The 23,685-nt window shown below is 42.6% G+C and overlaps 1 protein-coding gene across 1 annotated transcript in view; it reads right to left on the reverse strand.

Annotated features, from left to right (window-relative positions):
- Positions 1-421: 421 nt before the first annotated feature.
- pak5 (p21 protein (Cdc42/Rac)-activated kinase 5) overlaps positions 422-23,685 on the reverse strand; it is a 36,301-nt gene continuing 13,037 nt past the window's right edge. The window contains exons 4-12 of the mRNA XM_053445320.1: positions 11,845-12,684; positions 7,272-7,481; positions 7,017-7,158; positions 6,759-6,913; positions 5,402-5,535; positions 2,082-2,208; positions 1,398-1,523; positions 678-812; positions 422-577 (exon numbers count right to left, since the gene is read on the reverse strand). Of these exons, the coding sequence (XP_053301295.1) occupies positions 422-577; positions 678-812; positions 1,398-1,523; positions 2,082-2,208; positions 5,402-5,535; positions 6,759-6,913; positions 7,017-7,158; positions 7,272-7,481; positions 11,845-12,684 (2,025 nt within the window). The remainder of the gene's footprint in view (positions 578-677; positions 813-1,397; positions 1,524-2,081; positions 2,209-5,401; positions 5,536-6,758; positions 6,914-7,016; positions 7,159-7,271; positions 7,482-11,844; positions 12,685-23,685) is intronic.

Consider the following 23,685-nt stretch of genomic DNA (forward strand, 5'->3'; position numbering starts at 1 on the left):
GATTCCTCCACCTCACCTCCACCCTCTGTAGCTCTTCCTGATGACTACTACGACTCTACACGGAGCTAGACCCTCAAAGTCCGTGAGGAGAGAAGATGGCAGCAGGGCGAGCCAGCTCACACGTGTCTACTGGAAGTCTACTGAGTTCCTCTGGCACAGCACAGTCTTCTATTCCAGTTCATGTTTAAAAAAAATAGTAGACTTTTTTCTTTTCTGTGTCGTGTGTGTCGTTTTAAAACAGATTTCTTAGATATTCCTCAAGCTAATCTACGTCACGGTTACATTTGTGAGTGCTAGTGGCTCGCCACCGAGCGGTGGAGTGTTTTGGCTTGGTGAGGGCAGTGCCACCCTTGTAGTGTGTGTGTACAGTAGGTTATGTGTGTGTTTTCAGTGTAGAAAAGGGCAGGGCTGGTCCGGCAGGTCAGCGGTGGCGGTAGTGTCTCATGAGGGGGACGATGCAGGAAGGTGGACCCGACAGCTTGAGGAAGGGGTGCTGGAGGAGCTCCTGGGCTGTGGCTCTCTGAGATGGCTCCCTCACCAGCATCAGGTCCAGGAAGGATCGCAGCACTGAGGACACCTGGAGGACGGAAAGAAATACTTCAACTCTGCTCCTTTAACTCTTGAAAGATAGAGGAACTTACAGTTACTTATCATTTTGTATGTATCGACAGATCTACCTTGTGTGATTCTTTTAGCCGAGGGGGCAGGTTGTCTCGTATCCTCCTCATGGCCTGCAGAGGGGGCTCATTGAAGTAAGGGGGCTCTCCATCCACCATCTCAATCACCATGATGCCTAAAGACCAAATATCCACCTGGACACACACCAGACCTCATCAGTTTGATACATTATAACAAGCTAGGTTACTAAGTAAGGTCAAGACCATACAATATTATAGAAAAAAGAACCGTTCCCACAATGAGTGAGAAATTATGCCAAAATATCTCGGTTACAAACGCTGCCATATCGCACAGTGGCTTGGTTGCAAGGTCCCACCGATTCATGCTCTCGACCAATCATCGAGAGCATGATGTCTCAGCTGACAATCATGATGTCTCAGCTGACAATCATGTATCCATGTTTTTATAGCATCCAATAACTAATTCAAATGGGAAAAAAGGCACTTGAACAAGCAACAGTATGATGAAAAGCACTAGTAGCCATCTTTTTAAGTTTTGTTAACTTTAATTTGGTCCATGTACTATCCACTAACATGGAAGCGGCAAGACTTTTGACATATACTGCGGACGGCCACCAGGGGGCAATCGAGATGCTTTGGCTTCACTTTTGGACAGCTGTTGTGTCGCCATCTTTATATATATTTTATGTGTTCATTACAGAGCAATGTTAGGCAGTGTGTGTTTGTCTGTGTGTGTGTGTTTGTATGTAAAGTCCTCACCTCCGTCCCATAAGGTAGTCTAGAGATGACCTCTGGGGCCATCCAGTACGGCGTGCCCACGAGGGACTTCCTCTTGGGCACCTCTTTGGAAACTTGGGCACAAAAGCCGAAGTCTGACAGCTTGATCTGCAAACACACACACACACACACACACACACACACACACACACACACACACACACACACACACACACACACACACGCACACGCACACACACGCACATACACACGCACGCACACACAGCAGAGACTGTATTAGTTCAGAACCTCAGTGTCTGAAGTCAAGAAGTGCACTGACCCATTGGGATGAAGAGCTCTCATAGAAGACACTAATCCCTGTATTAGTGGTTAATTATCCTTCAATTAATCATGTCTTATCAGCTCGTTCGAGGCATTAGGCAGGATTTAATTACTAGGGCATGAGTGGTAATTGATGATGATGAGTTTCTGGCACTGGCTGTTGACAAGTAGCGGGAGTGACACCCATGAGAAGGTCAGTGAGTGTGTGAGAGAGTGTGTCGACATCGCCACTGACGGCAACGATGGTGATGGTTACTAAAACCTAAGGTATAAGTGTAAATGAGCATCTTCAGGTTTATTAACAAACTAAAGTACATTATCTAAACACACAAAGGAGGAAAGGCATGACACACACACGCACACACAATCATCGTATGCACTTACCCTGCCATCGCTGGTCAGGAGAATAGAGTCGCTCTTGATGTCGCGGTGGATGACGCCCTGTGTGTGCAGGTAGGACAGAGCCCTCAGCACCGACAGACACACTGTAGCAATCTGCTCCTCGTTCATCCTATGAGGACAGACACACACACACACACACACACACACAGACACACAAACGCACAAACATATGTCAGCGATAACTATAACAAGTAGAAGAGAAGGCGCTTTAAGAAAATATGTCACATGTTAATATCTGTGCGGCCATTGGAATAACAATACATGATACAAGCAGAACATCAGGTTGATTGTCTTGCTAAATTGAATCTGTACAGAAATATAACTGGGAGATGACATGATATGAGTTTTAAAAAATCGTACTGGATACTTTTAACCTTTCATTGTTCTCCAGCTTCCTAAAAGCTCAGTCATGAAAAAGCAGTGGAATGTCTTTACTCATTTATCAACATAAATGTTTTGCTCTTAATGTCAAATTCTCTAGTGTTAATATTACTCATTCTATGTCAGGGAGGAACCAAATCAAGTGTTGGACACTTAAGTAGTATGTCATTTATTTATTATTAATATTGTTATAATGTATTTAATCCATGTGTTTTGGGTATTTTTTTGTATTGTGGGAAATAGTATGGAGGACGGTGAAAAAGTAAACACAAAATTTCTCAAAATGTCTTAATATATATTCAAAGAAAGTATATCAAAATGATATTATAACAACCAAATGGCTAAATATATTTCCATATTTTAAATGATAACACTTTCTTAGAAGTAGAAATTACAACTGTTACACACAAGTCTGGTTGCAGATTTTGCCTTCATAATGAGATTACAGTCCAACACAGCTGATATGGAGCAGAAATCCGGTTTGAAAATATCCCCCTGTAGCCTGCAGCGGCTGTGGCTGTGATGTGCGCAGCAGGCAGGAGGGTCCCATATGGAGAGACAGGGCGATGCAGTGTGTCTGACTGAGCTCACACACAAACTCCCAGCTCCACTGAACATTAACATCTAGACCCAGCTGGCCCGACCATGCTGTGCGTGTGCGTGTGTGTGTGCCCCCACTATGAGCGGCCATCACATACAAGGCATGTGCAGAAGCAGAGACATTAATTTGCAAGCATAAACTAAGGAAACAAACATACATGTAATACGTGTACGTACAATTCAGCCAATCATGGTTATTATTGCTCATTTTAACACTCACACTCACCTCTCTCTTAAAGATCCCAATGTAGGAGTTGTCACTTAGATACGTTATGTGAAACAACCCCCGAGGCCACCCACACACACACACACACACACACCTCACAAACGCACACTCTCACACGCAATCACACCCACTCCACACTGCAGCAGATTTTATTGTCACACATGTATGCATTTACAATCACGAGAAATAAATGAGCCTTCTGCTAATGGAGAAACAACTGGCTAAACCAGAGTGAATGGGATGGAGACGTGTACGCAAAGGCAATTCACCTCTTACCGTTAACCAATCCCCGCCCCCACCTCCCAATCCTATGCTGCCAATCCCCCGCTCTCTCACTCACATACAAACACCCATATACACACACAGAAATTAGCGCAGACAATCAAAAGCGAGGCCTGCTCGCTGAAATAGAAAATTGTTTCAAACAGAAAGTAAAACACAATTTTAATGACCCTGTAAAGGTTGTCAGGGGGAGAATTACGAACACACCTACGCACATACACACACAAACAGACACACACACATACCAGTAAACACAAATACATATGCTTTTGCACTTACACTGGATGAAATCCCTGTGAAGTGCAGCTCATTAACCAACTCTCAAAGTATAATTGAAATTTGAACGTGATTGAAATGGTTCAGGAGCAGGGACGGCTGTTCTGCCACTGCTGACTTGCCTGTGTGTGTTTATGTGTGTTCGATGTGTGTGTGTGTGTGTGTGTGTGTGTGTGTGTGCACTTGTTGCCAATGACCCAGCGAGCTGGTGAGGCTTGCGCAACGTGAGGCAGGCAGCAGTTATTCCCACAACAAAAGGCTTAACAGAAATAGCACAAAGCTTTCACCTGGACAAATATGGCTGAAATTACATAGGAACATCACAGCGCTGTATTCCTTACATCATAAATATATAGTATGATGCACAATAATTACATCAAGTGGTTAATCTGTTTGTCTACTAACCAATATATTTCAAATACATCAAACACATGGAGTGGCTGTGAGTGAGAGACAAAGAGAGTGAGTAAAAGACAAACGTGTGCCCAATAATATCCTGTTCACTGAGATATCTATTAGTACATGCACATATGTACTGAAACTCTCTCTCGCACACACACACACACACACACACACACAAACACACAACGAACACTCAAAGCCTCAGCAGAGCGTGTTATTAGCATCCGACACCGCACAGTGCTAATTCTGACACTCCACACAAATGACTGTAATTAAACACCAGACACAAAGTAAACTTAAAACAATGAGGTGGCAGCTTCGACGCACGACTCAACAACAGAGAAGCAATTAAGGAAAGTTGGAGAACAATTATCTTGAAAAACTACCAACACCAGGGCTGGATAACAACCCACCTGCTTGATGTTCCTGCTCGTCTTGTGAAATCACGGAGCTTTGTAAATTCTAGTGTAGTGCAAATCAAATGTCCGCATGCTTTTTTTAACAACCCATGCCCACTTATTTACATATCATTCAGATATATAATTAAATATATGTTTTAGTATATTTGATGCTATAAAAATGGGGTTAATCGTTAAAGACAGCTGAGACTGACTCACAATTGGTTGAGAGCGAGATCTTCACACTACGTCAAAAGCCAAAGATGTTAAAAACCTGTATCAAGGCGATTGTGGCTTCACTTTTGCACAATGTGAGTCAATGGAGACGCGTCGTCCATCTTTAGAAACTGTACAGTCCATGTTTAGAAGGCAGATTACCTTCGCACAGAGACAAACGAGTCACCTCTGCTTGCAGCCTATCTGCTAAAACTAGCCGTCCTCTGGGTGTAGTGGCATCTAGATGGCCTAATCTCTTTGCAAGTGAGCGTAGAAGTGTGCTTCCCAAAATGTCAAACTATTCCTTTAATTGGTTCTCCTGTTATGTTAGATTTGGTGATTTTAGAGGTGATTGATTTTACTTGCGTCATTCATCTACTGAGGTCCTGTTTAGTGCTAACAGTCTAGAGCTTAGAACTCCCTCCAACTCTTTTACTTCTGTGATGGTTACTGTTTGCCTACAGTTCTTTGACTATTTTACACCTCAGTATGTTGTACTGGATTTCTGTATTCAAGGTTACCTGGTGTGAGTCACAATGTCAGTGAGCGCCCCACCCTCCAGGAACTCCATCACGACCCACAGCTCGTCTCCCACCAGGTAGCTGTTGTACATGTCCACCACGTTCTCATGATGGTAGTCCCTCATAATCACCACCTGAAACACAGGGACACAGATTTGAACTGGTGCTACATGATTATTATAATCAAAATCACAATGTTAGCCTGTCCAATTATATAACCGCAAAAAGCTGCGATTTGATTAAATAAAATACTGTCTGGGTTAGATTAAGTTTTCTTTTATTAGGATTTTGTTTATAAGTTTGTTTGTTCATGGAATATATATTTTCTTTGATAACCAAGCAATCACACTCAAAATACCACGTTATTATTTTTTTTTCTTTTTAATTTAATTTGATTAAAAACCAACTGCAAATGGGACATTTTCCACAATAATAATTGCCTAATTTTCATATATTTTTACTTTTCATTTTCAATTAAATTATGTGTTTTCATTGGAATGTGTCGTGATGTAAAAGTATTACAAACCATAGCCTAAACATTATATATTCTGTGTGTATGTGTGTGTGTGTGTGTGTGTGTGTGTGTGTGTGTGTGTGTGTGTGTTTGTGTATACAATTAATTAGTGTATTAGAATGAACGTTAAATATGTTGTAAAGACATGATCAAATATTTCATTACTTTATATTTAATTTATTCATGTAATTTCCATAATTTATTAATTTCACTCAAGTGGAGGCAGAACTATAAAAGGATTACATTCAGCAATTAATGAGATTACATAAACCAAATTAGTTCTCAGCTGAACACCCACAGCTTCAGATCCGTTTTCACTGTACACACATGTTTGCATGCATACCAGCATATATTCATATGTTTTATGTAAAGCAAGCTTTCATCAAGTTTCTCTGCAAATATGATTTATTTCAGTGCAAGTGCAAATGACGCAGAGCTCATTTTCAATAGTTGCTGAACCACAAATAGAATTAGCTGTGAATTAATTTGTTGCCTAAGGTTTTCAACATGAACGCAGTTTGGTTTTTAGTAAATACATTTTATTGTGGATGTAAAATGTGTGTTTGGATGGCCATGAACAGGGAAATAGAAGATGTTTGAACTTGTATTATTCATTAATAAGCAGCCTCCTGTAATTCTGAGGGATAGGGAGATTTATTTCCATCTATTGGCATAAAATCCTCTTTAATGATGCAACTTCAAATAGAATCATCTGAGCTGCTGCTTGTTTGAGCCAATCATAGTCAGAGACAAATGTGAGCTCTGATCTCACACGTGAGGAGTTTTGAGGAGTGTCTATCATTCACTGGATTCAGCCACAGTTAATCCGTCAGCCTCCCTCACCTCATTGAAGAGCAGCTCTCTCCTCTGCTGTTTCCTGAGGTCCATCTTCTTCACGGCCACCTGCTTGCCGCTGTGTTTCTCGCTGGCGATGCACACGATACCCGTGGAGCCCTCGCCGATCTTGATAAAGCTGTCCAGGTATTCCCGAGGGTCGCCTGTAGCAAAACACAGATCAGTTTTAATTGAGCACTGGAAAACCAAAAAGGGCGGCACGTGAAGCATTTCAGTATCACTCTAATTTAATTTCCCATTTCTGACCTGGGTTGACCACCAGCTGAAGTGCAGCTCTGAACTGCTCATGGGAGACTCGAGAGGGTTGCGTGTCCGAGCTAGACCCCCAGGAGGGAGGGGGATAGGCCCCCGGGGGGATGTAAGGTGATGAAGGCTGTGAGTACGCCCCCTGGACGGAAACACAGGCATAGCAAAAATAATATTTTATTAATGATTTCCTTCAGTTTTTGAATTTGGGAAACTGTACCAGCTCTCAACGTTCTGACTGTGAACACACTGTACCTGAGGGGTGTACGGTGGGCTCGGCTGGGAGGGAGGATGATGGTAGGGTGAGGGTTTGTAATGGTGAAAGACAGGGGGGTAGGGTAAGTGTGCTGGGGGGTAGCCTGGTGGCTTGGAGTGGCTCTGAGGTAGCTTAAGAGGCCCTCGGGGGTAGGTGTCACCGCCCATAACCTGGGGACTGCCGTCACGTGATGGACGCTCGTAGTCACCCTGGAGGAGACAGAAATGACAAGGTTATAATCGATTGAGCTCAAAATAAAAAACAAATATGACTAACTTTCAGCAAATATGGTGATAATCTCCTCTACTATTCCCTAGTACCTTAGCGCCGAATAATACATGCATGAGCAAACATGGGTAAAATGTCGGCCCTACTTCTAGGTAAGTCAGCAGATACGTTGGCCCTCGACAAACTTAATGGATATCCTTTAGTCGAGAGGACAGGGGCCATACTTTATCATAGTGTCCCACAATGCTCCTCAGCTGCATTCATCAACTAGGAGCCAAGAGAGAACCCAGATCTGGGACACACCTCTGCCTTAAGATCCCAGACATATGTGAGCATATGCACACACACACACACACACACACACACACACACACACACACACACACACACACACACACACACACACACACACACACACACACACACACACACACACACACACACACACACACACACACACACACACACACACACACACACACACACACACACACACACACACAAACATAGAGCAAGAATGTTGAGTTTAACTTAGAAAGACCTATTAAAAGCTCAGTTGTATGACTCAACTTAAATGATCTGACTCATAAAAGAACTGGTGTACACACTTGGCACACACACGCACACGCACACGCACACTCTCTCTCTCTAAAACGACAGAAATGACACCAGTACTGATTTCATCACTCAGTGACTTTATAGTCAGCATCACACAATGTCATGTAATAATGGATGGAATAGTGACGCAAACATAGAAATGAGCCTAACTTGGCTAAGATAGTGAAATAAATTGTGCATGTTCAGCTTCATCATATGTAAACAGCAACAGTCGTTCTCATAAATTAAGCTACAATCTGCATATAAAGAAAATATCGACCAAAGGAAAAAAAGGTACAGTGCAATTACAAAATATCAATAGACAAAGATAGTCGATAGCAGTGGATCACACTAACACCACCGTGCAGAGATTAAAGTAAATAACGTTTGCAACAGCTCCAATATATGCTCTTACACCAGAAGGTTTCTGAAGTCATACATTCTCGGGATAATAGAAAAATCTATCTCTTTCTCCTTCCTTGTATTTGTGTCTCTCTCTGTGTGGCTTCTTTTACACGTACACAAAGACACACGCGCACAAACAAAAACACACACACACACACACACACACACACACACACACACACACACACAAAGACACACACAGGGCAGGAGGAGGAGGAGCACTGATATGTTAGAATGGTGTATAATTACATGGCATGAACTCTTTTAATCAATCACTCAAGGCAGGTGCCTGTGTGAGTGTGTGTGTGTGTGTGTGTGTGTGTGTGTGTGTGTGTGTGTGTGTGTGTGTGTGTGTGTGTGTGTGTGTGTGTGTGTGTGTGTGTGTGTGTGTGTGTGTGTGTGTGTGTGTGTGGGAGAGGCGGGCTGCCTCTGGGTCGGCCTAGCCTAGCGCCCCACTATCATTGGCCGGTACCACTGGCTGGCTGTCAGCCAGGGGTCTCCTGATCCATGTTGGTTAAACGTGCATTAATCTGAGTTTGGCAGGGTAATCAACAACCTAACTCAACTGTGAAATTGAATTCCGCGCTGGAACATCGTTCGGCCAGTTTTATGCTAAGGCTGCAGAAAGGGAAAGTGCCGCAACATCAATTTGTCACCGAGAGCTGCGGCACTGAGCTCCGACTCGCCACCAAACAGAGAGAAAGAGAGAGGAGGAGGAGAATGGAAGGAGGAGAGAGGGAGTGTGTTTGTTTGTGTCTTTGTGTGTGTGCATGTGTCTGTGTGTGGCCGAGTCTCTGGGCTGTCTACTGTTACATCCCCACTGGCTCCTAACAACAGCGGGGAAAGAGAAGGATTTACTTCAGTGGTGTGAGCAGGCAGAATGAGGGAAGAGGAAGAAAAGGCGGAGAAAGAGAGAGGATAGAGAGGGGTGGGTTTGTTACAGGTCCATGAGCCGAGAAGAATAGTGATTCTTAAGCTGCCAGATGACTCCTTTTTTTCTTTTCCTTATCACCGCTGAAAAATCTTCAAACACTGCAGGGCAAATTAGGGCACATTGATTCCACCACCGCACTTCATCACAGCCTCATTCATTTCATTTAAACACATACACAACCAATTAAACATCAAATCTATTAACAAAAATACACCAAACATAGCCAGAGGGATTTTTTCTTACAGCATTTTCTGTCTTTTTGGATCATTACACAAGCTATGGATGAGTTAAGTCTTAAATATTGACATTGCCTACAAACTCTGTACATTTCCAGAAAAGTAAATGTGCCTCCTCAAGAAAAAGAAACTCAGAAAATGTGGATAATACAGAATATATAAGAAAAAAATGACCTCTCCCTGCATCACTTTCAATCCTGGTACTCTTGCGTTCCTGTTTTTTTTTTTTTTTCACTGAGTAGCTATTTACTGAGGCACGCAGGTTAAATAGTATTTCATCAAGGCACCCTGGGATCTACATCAGCAAAACCCAGTTTTCCTCTCAGCTACTGGACTCACTGGGTGTGAAGGAGGGATATTGGAGAGCAGTACACACTCCTGTGTAATGGACCTAATGGGGCACTGAACGCTTCGGAGAATGATATAAAAGAAGTGACCGAACCCCTGCTGTGGCATTGACTCGCAGCATATTTTGGCGCCCCCCCCCCCCCCCCGCTAACATCTTCTACTAACCTGCAGTATTCTAATATGTCCCACAGCTAAAAAGCAGTTCTGTATCATAATATTGGCATAAAAGAATCACAACTGGAAACATATGGTTACATTACACAGCCAATAAAGCATGGGACGTTTGTTTGCTCTCGGAGTCTGTGTGGGAAAATCTCTTGGGTGTCTCTGGCTCTCCCACAGCTCCACTGGAGAACAGCACAGCCTGCACCACACTCTCTGCCACTAGTGCTTAGAGTGAAGCTGTTTCTTTCACAATTGGAAGCAATAGCCTGTGAAACGTCAATATCAGGTCATGCTGCTGGGCAATTTGACTCGTAATCAAGTCTGTCAATTTACATATACTGCACGGTTTACATTTTCTATCTTTGGCTTTCTGCTGAACTGAGCTTTAGTTCAAATCTTTGGTTAGGAAGAGTCATAGTGTAGTGTCTCCTCTTCATATAGGACACTGTAAGTAGCCCCTGGGCTCAAAATGCCACTTCTATGCAGCTGAACCTGCTGTGTTAATAAAATCATTGTAACAGTTTAACCTGACCTGAACATTGTCCCTTAGATAATTATTTCCATTAATGACACCAATGATCTTTGATTTGATTTTTGACCTTTGATTTTATTGACGGTATAATAAATAATGGAAATGTTTTGTCATACTGATGACTCTGGCAAACTCGAATATATAATATTCCACAGCAGTTCCTGTAAGGGGTATACAAAAGAAATAAATTATACATGTAAGCCTAAGTACAATTCTCAGTGCCTGGTGTTGTCATTATTATTGTTAATCTTTCCACAGTAGCCTAAGTCAGAAATCCTTCTATTCTTTGCAGGTAGTAGATATGAGGCCTTTGCACAAATCTGAAAAGCAGTGCATGTTACTCCGAAAAAGTATCTATGTGCTCTTGTAAGATACTCCTTTTTGTGAGAGTTTTTCATAATGTTTTTTCATAATGTGCATTTATTTACATTTATCGTAGTAAAACAGCTCAATTACTACCAAAACATTTTTAGATTATTTCATTTGTTGTCAGTCCTGCTCTGATTCAGTCGTCTTCTTGAGGTTCGGAGGATCTAATTGCCTTTTCATTTTCACACAGCCATGTCACTGCCTCTCACCTTTTTCTTTCGTCACTACATTCCTTTGTGCTTTTCTGTGTCTGGTTTGTGTTAGTCAGAGCTTTCTGGTCGATGGTCAACCTGAGTATTAATGATCTGTGTGCGGAGACAGTGGCAACTGAAGAGGGCTAATTATGTATGTGGTGGTGGCTGCATCCTTTAGAGAAGAGTAGATTAGCTGCTGACACCGTCCATCTGGCAAGAGGACCAGAAAAGAAATGTACAAAGAGAGACTGCGAGAGAAACATGGGCAGAGAGAGTGGAGGGGAAAAGGGAGGAATATTTGAAAAGCGAATGCAGGTGGATGGAAGGTGGGACTAAATGTGGGCACACATCTGCGTAATTTTCTCTGAAATGTTTCTAAACACTTGTGTTGAAACCTGTTTCCTGGACAGCCACTGCAATTTGGCACCTTATAAAATATGCTCTGCAGTACAGAGTAAACACTGCTAAAATCCTTGGCAAAACTATTTTCATTGATGACTAGGCCTTTTATATAAATTCATGCATTATATTATATATACATTATCAGGGTTTTGTTGTAGTTACCTTAGCTATGGTCTGTGAGTTAGTGAGACTCTCCGAGAGGCGAGGGTAGGTGTAGGAGCTGTATGGATGGGCCTGTGGAGGGTGCTTGAAAGCGCCGCTGGCTGCATAGGGGACATTTTGCTCCTGCAGCCCGGAGCCTGACCGAGATCGCTGCCTGATAGCTGGCGTAGGGCTTGTCTGCGTCACATAGGAACTCTTGGGTCGCTTTTCGTATTCGTCCCGCAGGCCACCATAGCTCCATTCACTGTCTGGGTAGTTGATCTGCTCACTGTGTAGTGAGGCACGAGATGGCGTGCCCACTGAAGTGTCCCGGTAGTCCTGACTGGACGAGCCCCCCACAGATGCCCGATAGTAGCCACTAGAACCCACCCCGCTCCCCACGGTGGAGGCCACCTCATCGGCTGAGCGCCCTTTGCTCTCCAGGTAGGTGTGATAGTCCGGCGGCATCTTGCCGTAGTCTGATTTTTGGGGCATGGCGTCTGGGTAGAAGTGGCTGCGTATGGGTTGCGAGTGGCCATTCTGCTTGGTGAATCGGTAGTGCCTCCCCACTGCCCAGTCCCCATCTATGGAGAAGCTCGGCTTGCCAGGATCCAGAGAGAAGACCCTGCTGGCGCTGTCTAAGTCACAGGAGTAGCGGGAGTAGTAGTGGTTGAATCCGTTCTCCTCCGGGGCGTTGGGATGACCACTGCCTGAGGGTTTGGAGCTGCTTCCAGCCTGGTGGGCACCCGGGGGACTCTCTTTGCGCAGGGAGTTGGAGCGTGTCACTGAGATGTTGTCGAACTCTTCTAGTAGGCCGTTGATGGATGCGTCTTTGGGTGGCCGGTTACCTCGAACGATGGTCTACAAGAAGAACAAACACATTTACACTTAACATGCAGAGAGTCGGCTGCCTGAGAGATTGATGGAGACAGCCCTGATACTGTGGGTTGCAGGATATTTGATTTCAGTTCAATCATTCCTGGCTGAAAATAGAAAGATGAATTGAAATTCCACTTAAATGAACTAAAAACATACATTTTAAAGACTGGAATTTTAATGAATGTGTATCAGGGCTTTGTGACAAGTATGAAAGGAATCATAACTGAGAGGATCAGCAGGTATTGGGCTACACAACCACTAGTTGTTGAGGGATGGGATGCAGCTAGAAGATGCATGAAGATAAATTGCGGGATATCTCGGGTAATAAAAGGAAACCGCTGGTGGGTTTAAGGAGAAAATTCCTGCCCCATTTCCCTTGTAACAGATTAGCTTGATTTTCAGCGGGCTGATCAGGAAACATTAATAGTCGTGACGTGTGGTTCGGAGCTCGCGAGGCACGCGAGCATGCGTTTGCACACACAAACTGAGAGAGGGCGAGGAGGAGAGAGAGACTAAACACGTATGCTCACATCTGCTTCAAAGCATCGGCAGCTTAAACATCAGGGGTGCTGCTTATCCCCTCCTACCTTGTGTTAAGCCCTTTACACGGCTGTGTCGTGAGTCATGGGGAACTGGTGCCACAGCTGTACGCATGGTGTGTGTGTGTGTGCACTGCTTATTTTTTCATGTGGACTGTTAACCACCTCCACACAGTGAAAAAAGAAACACCAGAGCGATGGCAAAAGCCGCCAGGCCGCAGACACACGGCATTTATCTCCTCTCCCTCTTGGAAGGACTGCATTAGAACAATGGAAACATGTTGCGTGACTGCTGAGCGCTGAGAGGAGGCTGAGCTGTGGGGATTATTTGAATTTCAAAATCTTACATAATCTAATTGAGAGCTTTTTGTCGTGATCAAACAAAACTGCAACATTTTATTTTCGTATCTGCGACAGCGTTGCAGTGGTGTTTTCTCTGTATTATGCAGCCTCCCAGTACTTCAAGTAGTAAATCCTCCCATCAACATATTGTCAAGTTGTTGTATTTTGTACACCCTCAGTTCCCTTACAAATCCTTGTGTGCTTCGACATCCCTACTTTCTTTTCCTCTCCTTGTATCCATGGTGTACATCATGGAAGTAAGCCATATTCAGACCATATCTTTTTTTTTTATCTGTATCAGCAATGACATGACTCTCAAGTTTGGGGAGTTGAGTTTCACTGAAACTTCAATGTGAACAGTTCTTTGTGCAACCAAGCAAAGAATGGGCATTGCACTAGTTCCGTACAAATTCTAAAAGATAGATTTCCAAGAATGTCATCAACTATATTCAAGTAGTTAATACATTAACTTGAGCTCAGCCTGTCAGTTTCACAGCTGTTTGATTCCCACCGGAGCAACCTTTTTGCCTTTTGTGCAGCCTTTCTACGACAGACCTATTGTATTGTTCGCCTTTTTCTACACTCGTTAGCCTTTTCCACATCAGAGGTTGTTTGCTGAACTGCACATTAGCCCCAACACTGTCACATCAGCAAGTTGTGAGACACCCTTTGACAGCGCTCACGCCTCGCTGTCGGTCACACGGCTGTCATACTTGTCTCTTTCAAGGTTTGTCCGTGTCACATGTGCTGAGGCAGAGTCTCAGGAAAGCTGGGATAATCATCAACACTGAGCAAACATTATGTTGACACAGGGATACATTTAGTAGGCTTCACTCGGCTACCTGCAAACGGCCCTGCTGTCGTCTCATTCATCCATCCATGGCTCACACAGTCTATAGAGGCAGGATTATCATTTCCTGAGACTTGATTGATCCTTATAAAGGAAACCTCTCTTCAATTCAAGTCGTCAACAGGAAGGTCCGAGTCTGAGTTAAATCTCCTTTGCTTCCATGTTTATGATTTTAGCTGAGTCTGCCAGTCTCTGCAAATCAGAGCAAAGTAGGGAAAAAAAGGAAAAAAGCACAAATAGTTCCCTATTACCATTCGATGACATTACAGATTTTCCAGCCAATCATCTTTTCCTTCACGATTCTGATTCCTGGACTTTGTTTATCAGCCAATGCCTAAAAACAGTACTTTCTAGGGTTTCTGTTTAGCTTTCTCTACAGAGCATATTATAGTTTCAAAGTAAAAGAAGGAGGGCTCTCTTCGGAGGCCTCTGCTACCTCTTAGATAAATTATATCTCTCCTCTATTTTGTGACTTGGTACATTCCTCCCCCCCCCCTCTCCTTCTTTAACACTCCACTTGCTCTCCTCTGTGTGAGAGACATTGGCTGCTGGGTGCCATGAACTGGAACCCAAGGTGAAATGGCCTATAAAAGCAGTGAGTTAAGTCAGGCTGAGGGGCTGAGGCTGCAGGACGGATGGTCTTTTAAAACAGGTCGATGAGTAGAAATCTATCAGGCTCCGGACAGATGTAGCCGTGCACGGAGCGGACTTGGGCTGACATCTTAAAATCCCGAAACATATTAAAACTCTCACATGGGTCTGTCTCATTTTGTTACACTGCATTTTCTTTAGGAAATAAGACTCGTGGCGTAAAGGATATTAATGAATGCAAATAAATCTTCTACCAAAAATAAATGCTGCTGTTATTGTGATGAGAGTTATCCCCTCACCGCCTCTAAACAGAGCTTTGAGTGAATCCTAAAATGAGTCACATCGCGTTACTCTATATGGATGTTGGGGATTAAGCTAATTCAATTGGCAGACTACAGTGGGGAGTGTCAGTTATCTAATAAAACATCATCATCTCCATTTGGTTCAGAATCAATAAGACTGTGTCACGGAGCGTGACAGGTCCAGCGGCTGGAGAGAGTCGGCGAGAGAACAAGGGGGTGAATGAAAGCTGAGGAGGTGATGGAGGAGCAGAGGGGAGAAGGAGACCGGGTTAATTGTGTGCCAAATCACTGTCAAACATCCCGGCATCGGCCCTGGAAATCTCAACGTTAATTTGAAATAAGTAGCTGATACTGGCTTCTGTGCCCCCCTCCCCCGTTCTCCTCTCCCCTCTTACTCCCCCCACCGCGGTCCTTACAGCTCTGCGAGCCTTGTGCACAGGTTGTGTTCAGCGGTGGCTGTGACAGCAGCCATATTTCAATAGCGTGCGGCGTTGGCCTGTCCTTTGGTGATAAGCTGTAATAGATCTACTCTCTCCACTCACCACGGCCAGTTCAAGGTAAGCAGAGGAGAGGAGAGGAGAGGAGAAGAGAGGAGAGGAGAGGAGAGGAAAGAAGAAGAGGAGAGGAGAAGAAAAATTCTGAAAGGAAAGGGAAGTGAAGCTTAAGGAGAAGAAAGGAAAGTTAACTTTAAGAAAGGAAAGAAGATAATGGGAAAATGACTGATGGGAAATGAGAGGAGTAAATAGCATATGTGGAAGAAGTGAACAAGAAATAGGCAGAATGATGCAAAAACAGTAGAGAACAAACTGAGAGGGAGCTTCGGATGTAGAAAGAGAAGAATCCCAGAAAGGAAAGGGTGCTGAAGGGGTGAGAGGGGGTGGGAGTGTCGTGGAACAGGAGCCATGAAAAATGAGGCTCGTTGGGAGATAAGGGGGGATTAACCTTGCTGGTAATGAAGGGAGAATGTGATGTGAAGATGGAGGAGGAAAGAGAGGGGGAGATAATTAATGAGCTTGCCCTTCCTGTGACTCCTAGCCAGTACCATGGTTTGGAGGCAGCGCTTCACTGGACAGCAGGGTCCCGGGACAACTGTGAGGCCGGGGCAGGAGGAGAAGGAGCTGTGCACAGTGCGGTTTCATTTGATTGAGTTTCTGCAGTTTGCCAGAATCTGCATATAAGACAACTTCTGCAAACGTTAAAGCAGAGGCCTTTGATTCAAAGTAGAATTCCCAGGTGAAATTTGTTGGGGAAAATTGGCAACTCTCATGAAAAAGCTTACAAATGTGGTAAATCAACAGAAAAAGCTAAACTCTCAGCTAAACTTCTCTTTTGGACATTTCTGAGATAACATTTTGAAAGATACACGCTCCGACAAACATTGCTTGAATGTAAAGATAATTGTGTTGACATGACTTATCAAGTTAGTAGCTAGGACGAGATATCAGAGGACATTTAGTCTAAAAACATGATGTAAATGACATTCGCTTCGAGTCGGCCTTACAGACACTTGGATGACACCACAGGAGCAGTATAGGCATTATATATATTTTTCCCTCTTTTTTTTGAATAAATGGTCACCATTTACATCAAATGTATTGGATTTGGCTGCAACTCTAAAAGCGATTTTTGTGAACTCAAACACCTCCCCCCTCCTTCCATCTGCATAGTGGTGAGTAGATAATGAGTGAATTTTCATTTCTGGGTCAACTATCCCTTTAAAACCCAATATAGTTGGAATGTTGCAAGGTTTAGTCCATTAAGTTCTGTAGATATTCCCAAGTGTATTCCAGTTTGCGATCCTATACATGGATATAAATGGGAAACAAGTTCTATATATACACGCACACACACACACACACACACACACGCACACACACACACACACACATGCACAACAGGGGCAGGTGTGTAACGCCTCCTATTCGCGTGTCTTTAGTTACACATGAAAGCTCATCAACCTACCACACCCTTTCTGCCTCGCACACACACACAAGCTGTAGAATACCGCCTACTCAAGACACCCACTCTCAAATCCTGCATGTTCTCAAACATACACACATAAAATATATTTTTTTCCACTGGGAAATGTTTGTTGACATGTTGTTCTTTATAGTCGTACATGATGAAACATGTATTAGTACAACAGAAAGAGTGTATTTGTTTGTCCTCCTCCACATCTTAACAGTCTCCCTACGTCTCCCTCTGTCTATTAAATCCCAGACACCACCTCTACTCTGTGAATTTCGGTCACGAAGCACACTGCAGCAAGCAAGTACGCGTGGGTATTTACACACTTACACTCACACACACACACACACATACACACCAAATGATAAATGTACGGTACTATTCTAGTCTAATCAGCTCGAATCCATTTGAGGTTCAGTATTTTGTCCAAGGACACCTCAAAATGCAGACTGGGGGAGACCGGAGGAATCGAACCACAGCCCGCTCTCCCTCCTGTGCGACGGCGTGCTACTACTACTACTACTACTGCCGCCACTGCCGCACCTGAAGTGCAATATCCCTTTGCATCAGCTACCAATTTGTGAACAGAGGCTTCCTCACTGCCGTCTGAGAAAGATAATATCAGTGAGCCCTTGAGACAAAGACTCTGCCCACGACTCTGTGCTGAGAGTCTCGATAAGCACAGAACATGACCTACAGTGGCGACTAATGAATGGTCCAACTACCACGGATGATGCATAAACAAAGAGCAAAGACGGTGTTTGTGTAAAAGCATCCATCACTCACAGTGATAAAAGTAGCTGGGTGCATTATCTCTGCTCCGTATCAGGCTCATCTGTGCAGGTGATATTGCACGAGACAAGCGCTCCTATCGCTTCTCAACAGTCTGTGGATTCATGCTGAACGTAACATGGATTTAAACAGATGATCTCACACGATTCGGGTAAGTACTGAGATTATAGGATGTTCTTATCCTCTATCCCTCTCTGCTGGATGGACGAGGTAAAGGGAACAAGCTGCTACAAAGCTAAAATAATAGCAGTGCTGCAATTGGAGTTATTCCATAAATATTACACCTAATTTGTGGTTATGATGTGTGTTTTATGTTGTTTTTTTTGCATTTATTTACTTTCTGTGTTTTCTGTACCTACCCATGTAAAGTATATTTGAGCATTGTTAGAGGCACGATAGAAATAAAAACCTTATTATCATTATAGTTATTATAATTGATTATATTTGTTTTTATATATAATATTTATATAATTAGATATAGTAGTATAGGAGCAGTGGTAGTAGTAGTAGTGGCATTATTATCACTATTATCATTTAAATGTATTTATGTCAGAATCCCGACCTGCAGATGCAAAACTTGGCAGATACATTCAACACATTACCTACAACTCCCAAAATAAATACATCAGCTGACCTCATGGTGGTGCTGTAATAACAGTTTTTACAAGCTAGAAACCACTTGTTCCCTCCCCTAGATTCTGTGGATGATTTTGCATTATTTGTGGAATAGAAACCTGCCTTTCCTGAATGAAATATAAGATGAATCATGTCCAAATTATTCTTAAAATTCTCACAGCTTCTACATCAGACAGGTCACATGGTCACACTATCCCTTAATGTATGATGTTGGGTGTTTAAAGCAAAAGAGGTTAATGAACTGAATTGCCACTTTCCAAACTCATTCTCTGTGAAGCGCTGCTCACCAGGATGAGTGTTTTAGTAGATTTGAGACCATTTGTAAACGAGAATGACAAACAGAAGGGCACAAAGCTCTGCAAAGGCCCAACTGTCCCCTAATGAAACCATTTAAATTCAATAGCTCTAGACTTATACTTGGATCTGCACCGAATTGTACACACTCATAGATATCAGCCGTCCATACATGCCGGATTTTTCAGCAAGAACCATTAACTATTCTGTGAGAATCTAGGATCCGCCCCCTGATCAATACCTTATCCTTCCACTGGTAATCAGTCCAGTAGTTTCTGTGCAATGATGCTTACTAACAGACAAACACAAAAAGACACAACCTCCTTAGTGGATGTAACAACCACATGTACACAGACATATGTATTGGGAAAATAGAAACAGAAATCTGAGAGATGAATTTTACAAGTTTTTGTTTTTAAAAGATTTTGGAGGGATTTCCAGAGGTCAAATCATTGAAATAACTGCTCCACTAAATCCCAGAAACACATATTCATATATATATTACAGTCCATAGCTTTATAATCCATTTTATGTTGATCTTCATGTTTGACTAATTTGACCTTTTTGCACTTCCATTTCAGTTCCTTTCCAGGAAATTAATGAACTGTAAAAACTAAAAGAAAAGATCATCCCAAAACTATCTCACCACACAGTTGTATTTTCCTGTGTCTCCTCAGAGATTCAAAAAATGCTTTGTGATGTGAAACATCTGAAAAGGAGCAGCAGTGTTTGTGTTTCAGTTGTGAGAGACGCAGGAAGTAGCTTGTGCTCTGCTGCCCTCTGCTGGTTCGACTCAGCATTTCAAACCTGAACCAGAACATTTACTGTGAATTCAAATAAGCGTGTGATAAAATGATGTGGATGTTTCACTGATAAAGAGACAAAGTGCAGAGAGGCCTCTGGTAATAAGTTCCCCTGAGGCACATCTCCTGGATCTCAGATATTAATTACAATGACTAATCCTGACCTAGAAACCCCGGTGGGATGTGACCTCATATCAGTATGCAAGCTGACAGGTTGACCCACCTGTATTACTTCAGCCGAGGACGTGCAACATTTTCACTTTCAGCTCTTGACATGTTATTAACCAAACTAGATGAGGTCTCAGCAAACGTGAACAAAATTATTCAAGGAGCGGCGTTTTTGGAGCACTTCCATGATTAATAGGCTGCGAGCTGACCTGTTTCCTCAGGCCATCCTGCTGCCTGTTAGTTACAGAAGCTAATAACCATCATCTCAACACGCTGAGCGGAGGCCGTACAGAAGAGAAATACTATCAAGTCACGTGTGTAACAGTCAAAGCCGACTTGAAATAAATTTTGCTACAGATAATGTCTTACAGCAAATGTTTGTGCATCTCAGAGGCATTTCTGACTGCACAAAGTCAAAAAAAACAAGCAATGTGAAGAAAAATCGAGAGGTTCAATACTGCTAAATATTCAAAAAGAGGTTTGTCAGGTGGCCCTTTGAACTTTGACTTATAAGTCGAGAAGTTAGGAGACTAATGTCATCTTAATACAGAGATCCTAAAAGTGACTTAAGTTTAAAATTGTATGAACCTTTATCTTATAGATTGTTAATATATAGATGTGTTTTGAACTAAAAAAAACAAAAAACGATGTAATAATTAAAGTAGAGTTTACAATTGATTTACACACAGTGGTGTGTGAGAGAGAATAACAAAAATGGTTCATATGATTGTACTCAGACTGGATCCATTGTTAATGCAATTTTTTGAGTGTGTTAGGAATGTAGGTATTCACTTTGTAAAATACATGAAACATAGCATACTGCTTCCTCTGCTAGCATATTTCTCCAGCTGAGGGGGTTTCATTTTTTTGGTCACATGTGCAGGTGTGTTTACTTTTGGAAACCTGTGATGGAGGTTTTCAATGGGCTTAATGTATAATGAAAGTATTGTGTACATGTGTCTCATGCTGCTGTAGGCAGACTGTGGAGCCCCTGCCTCTAGCTGGCATTGCTACTATTTGTGTCCATCTTTTTTTGCAGTCACACGATGCCTCCGACCCCCACAGCTCCCGGCAGCTCAGATCAGTATGACCCAGTCACCTCTGACCTCAGCTGGTTATAGAGCCTCAACTACCAGCTCCGGGATCCATGAGTCACACAGGATGCAAACACGTGGAATGAGGGATGATTTCCAGCAAAATGGATTAGCTGAGGGGGCATAATGAAATACAAATATAAAGTCAGAGCAAATCCCCCAACCTTAAGCATATTAGTCCGGTAAAGCCTGGACAACCCTCTAAGCACTGGCACATTTAGGCTGATTCAGAAACAAAGCAGGCATAAGACATAATACCAGTAAAATAACAAACAGAGCCAAACAGCAGCACTCTGTCTTTCCTTGTGTGATAAGTGACGTGAACTAAATTACTTTTCTTTCCAAGGAGTTTCCAAATAAGTCTGTCACTGTCTGAGAAACTTTCTGATGTAAAGGAGGAGAGAGGAGAGGAGGCAGAGAGCAAGGAGAAGAAGAGGAGGAGGAGGAGGGGATCAATTAGACGTCCCTCAGTTATCTTCTTGTCAACTCAGAGGCAGATAAACAGACAGCTGCCCTCTATAGATTAATTGCACAACAGTGCTCATTAATCTGAGCCCTGTCAGTCTGTTAACAGCCCCTACAACACATCACTACCCCCACCGTCCTCATCCAACTCTCACTTTTTAATCCATTTCCCTCTCATTCAACTCCCTCTGCTTCACTTATTATTACATCACTCGCATTCAGCTAAAAGAAGAGTGAGCTAATAACTTAAGATCGACACTGAATTCGACAAAAAGTTATATTTAATTTGGCAGTAATTTTGAAATTAAAATATCAAGTAAAAGTCATACTTTCTTTCAAGTATTTATGGGAAAAGGCTACATGTTATTTTACAGGGGGGTTATCAGAATATCATGAGGAATGAGCACCTTGTTAAGCTCTACAAAGTAGAGTTTCACAAATAACTGAAAACTTTACTTTTGGCTCATCAGAATCATATTAACTTAAATATCAGGACTTTTAATAATTTGTGAAGAAAGATTGTGCAGGAAACTGTCTATTCGGAAGGGGAAAAAAAATATCCGGACTTGGAGAAAGTGGCCTGTTTTGAGGAGGAGGAAATGTTTCTTATTGATGAGGTCATTGTTGGTTACGAGTGTGCGTCATTCAAAGGGAAACATAGTCTTTCAAGAAACAATGCGATTTGTTCAAGATTTTGGATCCAAGGAGAGTGAATCTCTGGTGAGCACAGGTTCTTCTGGATGGATCTTACAACAAAACATTTTTTTTTTTATTATGAAAAATATTATGATTTTTTTCTCAATAAGTTACAACTTTATTGCTGTAAAATTTAGAGATGATCTCATAAGAATAACAATATGAATGAAAAAAGATGGTCAGTCATTGCACTCACTGCAGCTGAAATGATGATAGATGGATTCATTCAATATTTTTTTTACCATGGGGAAAAAGGAATTGTATGATTTGAACAGCAAATTGTAGTTTGTCTTTCCGGCCACACGAGGCTACTGCAAGTCCAGTCATTAAGTAGCATGTGCTGATGGAGAAACAAATGTTGAGTGAATGTTCTAACTTATGACACTGATTTTGAAATCACTAGGAGGATGCAGAGATCCACACTAAAATGATAAAAGCACATTCATAATTAATTCAGAGGTTGCAAAGTATCAATGTGTCGAAGAAGATTAAGGTTTTTGAAGAGTCACATTTTCTCATTAAAGAAATTGGAGCGCGCTGCCAAGCCATTACAAACTTGCAGCTTTAAAAGAGTGACACACCAATCACTTCATATTTATATATTTTTTCCTGCAACAATCTATTGCTATTTAAAATTCACAGTTTGAATGTCCTTCCAAAAAAAACCACGTGCAGACACTGGGTGGTTGTTAGCCAGGACATTTTGAGCTGCCCTGGCACGGTGCGATGCACGTTACCGAAAGCCAAAATTCCCTTCTACCCCAATCCGCCAACTGTGGCTCTGCACCCTCTTTGAGAGGTGAGAGTGCCACTGTGAATGGCAGCAGCCAAAGAAGTCAAAGTGAGCAAGCAGAGGAGAGGAGGAGTGGAGAGGAGGAAGGAATGAGAGAGGTCTAAATCAATGCCATCCACTTCAGCTCAGTGCCAAGAAAGACAGATGCTCTTTCTATCTGTTTGCATGTGTGTGTGCGTGCACACGTGCATGCATGCATGCTCAGACACACATATCAATCAGGCGTTATCTTCCTTCAAGTCAATTTCAGCTTTGACCAGTTTCATCACAGATCAATGTGGAAGATGGAATGTAAGACACACTGAGCCGAATTCAAATTAAACCTGAAATTAAAATGGGTATCGATCACAGCATCCAACTTTCTTTTTTGTCCATTAAGAAGTTGAATGAATGCCACAGTCACTGTGCATGATGAGCTGGAGCAGGAGCACAGAGGCAGTATGGCAGATTCTACGCAAAGAAATACTGTAATGTTTGTGTGTGTGTGTCTGATGGAGGAGATACTTTTTGTACATAATTTAAATTCATACATTATCTTCCTACAAAAGAATCTAATAAAATCTGATATGGTTTTGAGCTTGAACTTTTAAGGAGGGGACATGTTGGAGATTCTGAACCTGCCCCACATTTAACCTCTTGTCAGAACCTCC

Source organism: Pleuronectes platessa, chromosome 17 (assembly GCF_947347685.1).
Source record: "Pleuronectes platessa chromosome 17, fPlePla1.1, whole genome shotgun sequence".
NCBI lineage: Eukaryota > Metazoa > Chordata > Actinopteri > Pleuronectiformes > Pleuronectidae > Pleuronectes > Pleuronectes platessa.